Source organism: Epinephelus moara, chromosome 11 (genome assembly GCF_006386435.1).
Source record: "Epinephelus moara isolate mb chromosome 11, YSFRI_EMoa_1.0, whole genome shotgun sequence".
Classification (NCBI taxonomy): Eukaryota; Metazoa; Chordata; class Actinopteri; order Perciformes; family Serranidae; genus Epinephelus; species Epinephelus moara.
In genome coordinates, this window is record NC_065516.1 from 18,661,454 (window position 1) to 18,671,045 (window position 9,592).

At 42.3% G+C, this 9,592-nt stretch overlaps 1 protein-coding gene across 1 annotated transcript; it reads left to right on the plus strand.

Annotated features, from left to right (window-relative positions):
* Positions 1-9: 9 nt before the first annotated feature.
* Positions 10-9,306, plus strand: tmprss7 (transmembrane serine protease 7). The gene is made up of 18 exons (XM_050057353.1): positions 10-334; positions 1,234-1,441; positions 1,531-1,661; positions 1,755-1,822; positions 1,950-2,143; positions 2,221-2,256; positions 2,344-2,572; positions 2,951-3,075; positions 3,994-4,106; positions 4,265-4,371; positions 4,532-4,668; positions 5,029-5,136; positions 5,286-5,393; positions 5,487-5,603; positions 6,434-6,629; positions 8,080-8,348; positions 8,836-8,972; positions 9,076-9,306. Exons 1-18 carry the CDS (start codon positions 263-265, stop codon positions 9,235-9,237), a joined length of 2,517 nt encoding a protein of 838 aa, XP_049913310.1. The 5' UTR covers positions 10-262; the 3' UTR covers positions 9,238-9,306.
* Positions 9,307-9,592: the final 286 nt, after the last annotated feature.

The window sequence follows — 9,592 nt, forward strand, 5'->3', positions numbered from 1 at the left end:
GCGATAGAAGTTAATGAATGAAACATTAGCCATAGGACTGGAGGAGGTACGTTGCCATCAGCGAGCTCCTTGTTTCTCCATCACCAGGATCTGGTTTCACACACCTGTTGACTGTGCATCCAAACAGTGTGCTTGCCGTGTGGCTCCACACAGTTTGTGGCTGCATTTATGAGGCAGTTTTTGTTCTGAAGGAAGAGAGAATGGATCTTAAAAACTGGAAACCAGGAATTAGATGATAGAGGCTTGAAGGGATGCCTGTGACATGGGCACAGAGCGTGAGGCGAACGAGAAGACAAGTGGAGATGATGATGCATCTCAACCGGATGCTGCCAGTGTAAGTGCGCTATGTCTTTGTTTTTCTGGAAGCACCCTCACTTAAAGCACATTTTAAATCCATGTGTCACATGGTAATGAGAATATTTGTCACCATTTCTCCTGATTAAACCCTGGAGATTTGATATGACATAACATCAAAACCTTTAACTTGGATCTGTCGTCATGTTGCTTGATTAAATATGTGTGAAATAGAATTTCTTTTTTTCCCGTGGGAATCTTCATCTTGCTAACTTGTGATGGATTAAGTGCTGCCTGCACAGTATGGGATGACACTCAATGAATAATATATGTGCACCGGGTAACTCAATGAGAGGCGAGCGCTGCATCTGGTGGAGTCACTGTTGCTGTCTTCACAAGTTAAAGTGACCAGTAATGGAGCGTCATTACCAGCAGACACCAGCTTACATCATTGTCGCCTGATTGACAGTTGAATGTGTCGGTTTAGTTTAATTTAAGGCACATTGATATTCTTTAAGTGTGTGCTTTGACCTTGTACTATTTGAACATTTGCTCACAGATCTCTCTGTGCTCTTTGGATTGATTAGCATAGTGTTCAGTCTACTGTAATCCAAACTAGCTGACCTGGATGAGGTACAGTGATAAGAGAAGAATGGTAGAGGCGAGGTTATGCCCTCTTGATGTTTCTCTGGTAATTTAACCTACTTATGCTCCTCCAGCAGAGCCAGCGTGGCTCTCTTGTGCTCTTATGTCCAAACACTGAATCCCGAGGGCTCTAATACAGTCAGTGAGGGATCTACAGTATCAAGAGAGCATCATTAACCACATCCTTATTAGAATCTACACAGATTTATGTGACAGCTCAAAAGGGCAACTATGATTTACTGCTACCATGATCAGCAGTTTGAAGTGTGAATGTGTCCCCCTCCCTGGCTGTAGATTGCAGATGTGTCCGTGGAGGTGGCCACAGTCGACCATACTCTGCAGCAGAAGCTCCGCAGGATGTACAGGAAGACCAGACGGAAGCCCAAGGGACTCAAGAGGCTGTGGGCTCGTCTTTTGAGCGTCCCGCACCTTGCTATCATCATTGCAGCGGTGGTGTTTGTGGTGGTGACTATCATGTGGTCACTGCTTTGGGTCTTCCTATGTAAGTGAATGAATCCTGATGCGTATGTTCCACCAACAACGTGTCAGTATCTTAACTGCACCATTTAATGTACATTTCCACTTCCCCAGTCCGCAGGGAAAGCAACACAGGAGTGTATTTTGCTGGGATGTTCCGTGTTGCCAATGTGGAGTTTATCCCCGAGTACCGCCAGGCAGAGTCCCATGAGTTTGTATCCATGGCAAACAAAATACAACATGTGGTATGTATAGGTGTCACCCTGTTATTTACATGATGGTTAGTGCCACACACGAGATCTGAGAGAGTCTAGCTGGTAATTGCTGGTGTCTCGCAGGTGAGCAATGTGTACAAGATGTCCTCAGTGGCCAGACTCTACAAGCAAGCTGTCATTTCAGACCTCAGGTACAGTGGGCCTCTTACTCATCATCATCATCATGGAGCTGATCCAGTTTCATGCAGTTTCAACATTTTTTGGAGCAACACACCCTGTTTTTAAAGTTTCAAAGTAAACTCTGTTTTCCTCACCCAGTAACAACAATAAGGGCGGCGTGCTGGTTCATTTCTGGATGGTGTTTGTGGTCCCTCGACTAAAGAGCCCAGCAGTGTGTGAGGAGTGTGTAGGAGCCATTTTCAGAGACTCAGTCCATACCACTCTGCAGAACAGGTCGTCTGTAGGCTACCTGCTGGGTCTCCCGGTGGATATAGACTCCATCCTCATCAATGGTGCGTCAGTGTGTGTGCATGTGCATCCTAAAAGTGTGTTTATGAATGCAGAGACTGATTACTGTGTCTTCCTGCAGCTGTTCAGCGATCAGATTATTCATCAAATGGAGCAGGTGGGTGATGATACTTAAGTTAGGTTTCATAAAAGTTAAACTCTGTCATGTAGTGTGTCCATAAGTTTTGTTTTCTTTTCCCCCCAGGCTCCCAGTGTGTAGATAAGCTGTATGCCAACCTCCCTGGAGTGAGCGTCCCTTTAAACGTCTTCTCATCATGGGGTGGTGTGAACTGCTATGTGAAACTCACCGCTGTCCCAGGCTCTCTGATCCGTCTGACCGTCACCTCGTTCCACATTGAGCCCAGCGACTGTGTGAACGATGCCCTGACTGTGTACGATGCCCTGCTGCCCATGAGAGGGCGCATTCTGCACAGGTGAGTCTGTAGCCTCCATTAGACAGCTGATATGTTGTTAGAGGGGCCTGGTGCCTGCATAACAATGATCTGGTTTTCCACATACTACATGTTCTGTTTGTATTTTATGTTGAGTTGTGTTTTGTGTTCTTAATGTATGAATTTATTGTGAAGTTTGTGTTTTGTGCTTGTGTCTTTTTTAATTGAGTTTAATGTATTTTAAAGGCCCATCAAGGGACAGACATTGCAAATTAGCTTAGGGTATAAATGCTATAGTATGTGTCGTCTTTTTTTGGTACATACTTGTCCCTATATAGATAAACATTAAGGCTTTTTTGGCACATGTCACTGTATTTTTCTCTGAGACATTGCATGTATTAAATTGTGTCTCTGCTGCAGGCTGTGTGAGCCAGTGTCCAGCTCCGTCTCCCTGGTGTCTACCTCCAATGTCATGTTGCTGTCCTTCAGAATGACAAATGGCAATAAGAGCTTCAGAGGACACTTTGAGGCCATCGCTGAAGAAAGTATGACACATTTACCTTGTTACTTTATATTTTTGGCTTATGTCAACAGAAGTAAAGCTTGTGTTCAGACTTAAAGGAGAAATTCACCCACACAAATTCATCATTTGTGTATCAGTTAGTCGTGCTGTGTTACCTTGAATTTGTGAGGAAAACTTAGTCGCATGCCTCCGTGGAAAACAACAAACATATTGATTTATTTATTGATCTGGGACCATGTTAGACAACAGCAAAATATCTGTACAAACTCTCACAGAACTTGTGCAGTATAATCCAAGTGTCATTTATCCAGTCGTATGCTCAGTACTTCCCAAACACATGTATTTTGACTCAAAAACCATGGTATTGGAGTCTGGTTTTGAAAGTGCATGGAGTGTTACTCTCAGTTTGGTTTTATAGACATACTAAGGTTTTTTTTTTAAGCAAAAATGCATGTGTTTGGGAAGTACTGAACAAACAACTAGATAAATGAGACTTGGGTTATACTGCATAATTTGTGTGAGAGTTTGTAAATGGATGTTTTGGTATTGTTTTGCTGTTGTTAACATGAATCAATTAATAAATCAATGTTTTCTTTATAAATTCAAGGTAACACAGCATGACTAATTGATATACAAATTGTCAAGTATTCCTTTGATATGTCTACTAGCCATGAGCAGTGGATCAAAGTAATTATAAATGTTTAATGTGAGCAATTTTAAAAGGCCTGAGGGGATTAAATTACTTACAATTTCACGAGAAAAAATGAAGTGAGTAGAGAAGTCAGAAGAAAGAAACACAATTTGTAATTTGGGGTATAAAAAGGATGTTTTTGTTGCCATCTTGTGACCCCCCAGTTTTATCTTGAGACCTCTTTAGTAACCACTGTTGTATGCAACATGAAAGAAAATGAAATCCTTTACTGTCTCTGTCTCTCTCAGTTTTGTTTGTCTCAAATTGAGACCCACCTAGGGCCTGACATCGGTGGTCAGATCTACAGCCCCTTCCACCCCAGCTTTCTGCCCCCACAGTGCTTCTGCATCTGGAAGTTTAAGGTAAAGCACGCACGCACGCACACACACACACACACACACACACACACACACACACACACACACACACATACATGACTTGCAAAACTGTGGCTGAGCTTTTCTTAATTGGTGACTTCAAATATCTTTTATTAATTATATTTTGTTTATATTTATTCTAGACCCCCAACAGTGCTTTGGGAGTTGCTCTGCAGTTTCAGAACTATGTATTGAAACCAAAGGGCATGAAGGGCTGTGAACACGGCTGGTGGAAGGTCAATGAAATCATGTATGTGGGCACAACTGCATACTTACCCCCAAATATGCACATCCATAGTGTCTGGATATATCATTTAGGGGTTATTTTTACATTGTATTCAGCTGTGCATTTACTTCATCCCACAACAACATCCTGTGATGGTTTGTTGATTGTTGCTTTCCCTCCACAGTTTCTGTGGCAGCTACGTGGGACACCAGACGGTGTTTCGGATCGCTGACCACAGCCCAGAGGTGGAGTTTCGTTGCAGCTCACGTAACTCAGCTCAGCCTTTCCAGGCTTCTTACAGCAGCTACAATATCAGCCAACGTAAGCACTGACAGGGCCAAAGTATGAGTCATTATAACAGCCTGGGAACACCGTGGGAAATGATAGATCAGAGGTGTTTCATTGTGCTTTAGTGTGGATGTGAGTTAATGACTTTGTTTCGAAGTGGAGTCTGAAATTAAAATATGCTTGACAGAGAGGAAACACTGGCAAAACAGACATGAAGACATTGCATGGACATTTTGGAAAATCATGAAAAGAATATAAGCATGGACCAGTTTTAGAGAATAAAATATTTGGTAGAACTACTTTTGTCAGTCAGAGTGGCAGGAATATAAACTTTTGCTTATGCACTTAAGTTGTCTATTAAAAACCTCTCTTCCCCACTTATGTGTGCACCAGCCTGTCCAGAGAGCCACTTCCTGTGTTCCACAGGACTGTGTGTGGAGAAGAGTCGACGCTGTGACGGTCTGGACGACTGCCAGGATGAGAGTGATGAGGTCTTCTGCTGTAAGTTCTCTGAAGATTTACACAGTACTGCTGCATATTTAAAGGAACAGATGACACTGTGAAATAGGAATAACACATTACACTGTGCTGAATTATATTTTCCTGATTAATTAGTGATGCATTGAAAAAGATGTTGCTTATCTTCACAGCAAGGCCAACAAAGAACTGTGGTGGCAACAGTCCCCTGCATCCTTTGTATGTGTGCAACGGAGAGACAGACTGCACCAATGGAATAGATGAGATCAACTGCACTCAGGGTAAGGATTTTTTCAAGTTTACACAAGTGCAATATATATGCCATTTCACCCATTAATGTCTAATAATTGCAATGTGTTTTTTACTCTTGTCAGAAACAACCTGCTCTGCAATCAGGTATCAATGCAACAGTGGCTCCTGCATCCTGAAGAAGAACGCAAAGTGTGACGGTGTTGATGACTGTCAGGACCACAGTGATGAGGCCGACTGTGGTGAGCGCTCTGCATTACCTGCTCCATGTGCACATCGTAAAATCCCAGCGAAAAAATAATAATAATGATGTCACTACAGATCTTTTTTATAATAACACACCCACCCTTTTTCTAGAAATAAATCTTGCAACTTGCGGTGTTAAAAGTGACTCCAATGTCAGCATGTGGTGTGATGCAATGTTACAAAATTGCTTGCTTTTTATAATACACCATATGTGCACTCTGGAAGATTCATTTTTAAAATAAAAACTAGTTCAATGATTTATCAACCTAACCCACATCAGCACAATTGGTTCTGTCCCCCCTTCTTAATGAAGCAATGGATACTTTATGATTATCCTGCCAGATCCTTCATGTGGCTTCATGAGAAAATTGTTGTTATGTCACAATCCACTGGGCAGCGTGCTCCAAACCTGCTGACCTGCAGCGCTGAGGTGACCCAGCTGTAACAGCCTTCTCTGTGAGCTGTTATTTTATCATGATGGGGTCTCAAGGTGATGGGAACACGCTTGTCTTTGATCACTCACTGCACATGCACGCGCACATGCACAGGTCAGAGCTCTACTTTTTAATAAGGCAGCAGCGGACCTGTCTGTCATGGTGATGATTCGCGTGCCAGCTTAGAGAACAAACTGTGCACGTAGAATTCCTCAATAGATCTATAAACATGATCATAATCATAGTAATAACATGAATTGCTTTGTCTTGAATTTTAACTACAGTATGACAATATGTAATATTCTGCCTGTGCTCTGTGTTCTGTGCTACGTTACAATAAAACCAGAGCCCAGTATAATAAAACCAGTAACCCATCACTGTGTGCTCCTCAGCCTGTGGTCGTCCCTCCCTGGTGGGGAAGGTGGGTTCATCTACAGGACCTGAGCGTATCGTGGGTGGAGAAAACTCTGTGGAGGGGGAGTGGCCGTGGCAGGTCAGCCTCCACAATTCTGGTAACCTGTACTGTGGGGCCTCTGTTCTCTCCTCTGATTGGCTCATCTCAGCAGCACACTGCTTCAGCAAGCAAAGGTCAGTCATTCTCACTGCTGATTAACAACATCCTGTTATTGTTATGTGATCACTGTAATGGCTACTGTATGTAAAAACCACTGATTTGATTCACAGAGAAGCAGGCCTACAGGTAATGATAACACAGTGGTACCCATCCTTTTTGACTTGTGTCCTCTTAAAACAATCAGTATCTTCTTGCAAACACCCGTCACATGTTATGCCTTTGTGTGGACTTGAGTTGTAGGCATTTCAACCACAGAGTTTTTTCCCCTCTTGTTTAATTGGAATGAGTCTCAGAGGCTTGAAGATGTAAAATTATGCAAGGTTTCACAAGGAAAAAAGCAAAAATGAGAAAAAAGAAAACAGTGTGTGGTGTGACAAATTTGTTTTCTAATTTTTTTAACATCTTGGAGTCCCCAGATTTATCTTGAGAGACTTATGGGGTAACCACTGTGTCATGTTATAACTTGGTTTATACTTGATCATCTCATGAAATGAGTGATACAATTAAAACACATGACATGACATTATAATAATTTCTTTTTTATAAAAGTAAAGATTCATATTTTTCCTTATTAAAGGTATACTATGCAGGATTGTAGCTTACTGTTTGCAAACATGCTCACCAGCCAAAGTGAAAGTAAAAGCCAACCCCAGTTTGACTTGCATCTGGCATTTTGCCTTGTTTTATTTGCATTTTTTTCAGAGGTGTGTCTCCTGGAGGCCTGTTGCTTACGATCTGGCATCTGTTCACTTTCCTTGTTATAAATGCCAGACCTCACCTGAGCACTGTAGGAGTACACACCCATAAACTTCCTGAACATGGAAAATAAGAAGAAAATAAGACAGAGGGCAGAGTCTCTGCAGAAAAACACACCGCCACACACTTATAGTGGGTCAGAAGTGATGACTGAGGGGAATTACCTGAATTGAGTCTATACATTGTTGTTAGAAAAATCCTTGCACACTCTATCTTTAAATAAAAATAATAGTAAACCTTTAAATAACAGTCACTAGATGATAATAATTACTGAGAGCCTTTACATAATCTTGTAATTTATTAACAGTTTTTAAAACATTTCAACCACTTTATAGGACATTTGCAGCTTCATGACATGTTTTTAGGTCTTAGAATATAAGAGAATATTTGTATTGTTACTGTATAAGTACAGAAAGATTCAGCCTGCAACCTTCGTCACAATGCTACAATAAATTAGGTTAAAAAAAATAGAGTTAAAATAGCGATTAATAAAGTTATAACATAATAAAAAGTATTGGACTGTATCAAAAAAACATAAATAGTTATCTTGCAATTATTGCTAAAAGTCTTCTGGTACATCATATTGATTTCATAAACAGACTGTATCATATTGTTCATATCAACTCATTTGTTTCCAAGTTTTATTAGATACAGTATATACTACAAAATGTCCTCCATCAGTGACCCCCTTACCTCTGTCTCCACCAGGCTGTCTGACCCACGTTACTGGAGCGCCCACCTCGGCATGCTGACACAGGGCAGTGCCAAATACGTGGCGGAGATCCAACGAATTGTGGTGCACGAGTATTATAACGCGTACACCTTTGACTATGACATCGCTCTGCTGCAGCTGAAGAAGCCCTGGCCTCCCTCTCTAAGCCCGCTGGTCCAGCCTGTGTGCCTGCCACCACCCTCCCACACTGTCACCGACAGCCACCCCTGCGTGGTGACCGGGTGGGGATACCGCTCTGAGGAGGGTGAGCAACACCTTGGATAGAGCTCAGTGACTTTAATACTTTAATAAAACTATGACGACTGACTGTATCACAGTTATAATACAGTCAGTAATGCTCTTGTGCTATATCCCAGCTTCATCTGGGACCTAAGAGAGCATCTTTACCAACTCCTGCACTCTTATGAGCTACTGCTTATGTCAACTTAAAGGTCCAGTGTGTAAGATTTAGGGGGATTTAGTGCCATCTAGTGGTGAGGATTGCAGATTGCAACCGGCTGAAACTTCTCCTGGTTAGGATTCTTTAAGTTTTCATTGTTCAGGAGGTTTTTGCCAGTAGCTGAATTATATGCAGAGGGCTCTTCTAGTCCAAAACAATCAGATCAGGTGATTTAAACTGGTATAACACTGAATAAAGCAGTTACATCCCACAAACTGAACCTTTAAAGCACCCAAAATGTGTAAATATGTTATCAGTTGCATGATCTATGCCCTCATCTTGCCCACTACAGACAAAGTGCTTCCCTCAGTGCTGCAGAAAGCAGAAGTGTCCCTGCTGAGCCAGACTGAGTGTAAGAAGAGATATGGACCTGTCTCCCCACGCATGCTGTGTGCCGGGGTCCTCTCTGGAGAGAGGGACGCCTGCAGGGTGAGCTCCCATCTCACTGAATTACTCACAGTCACCTAGTAGTGGATGTGAAGCATTAAAAGTTGGTGTTCTTTATGCATTAAATGCACCCTTTGTATCTCAGGGCGATTCAGGGGGTCCTCTGTCCTGTCAGGCACCAGGTGGGGGTCGCTGGTTCCTGATTGGTATCGTCAGCTGGGGGGCGGGATGTGGCAGACCAAACCTACCTGGGGTCTACACCAGGGTCAGCAAGTTCACCTCCTGGATCTACAGCCATATCAGCTGACACGATGAAACTCCGATTCATCCAGTGCCAGCAGATGTTTAAATATTCTGACGCTCACACCAAATAATAAAAGCATCATCAGATACTATGTTCTGTCTGTTTATTAAATGTTGTCTTTACTGTTATTATAAGGTGCTATTGATGTGTGACTCAGATAAAATACAAAACAAATATAAAGTGCTTTGAAAGATTTTAATTCTCATCAGATATCTGCTGCATTCCTCCCTCCAAGTCTGGAGCTGTAAGCCCATGTTATGTCCTGTTACAGCCTCACACACACTGGACAAGTTTGGTGCCAAAATTTGTAATTGCAGGTTCTGTCCTGCTTTGCGCCCCTGTGGAGCATCCAAGGGCA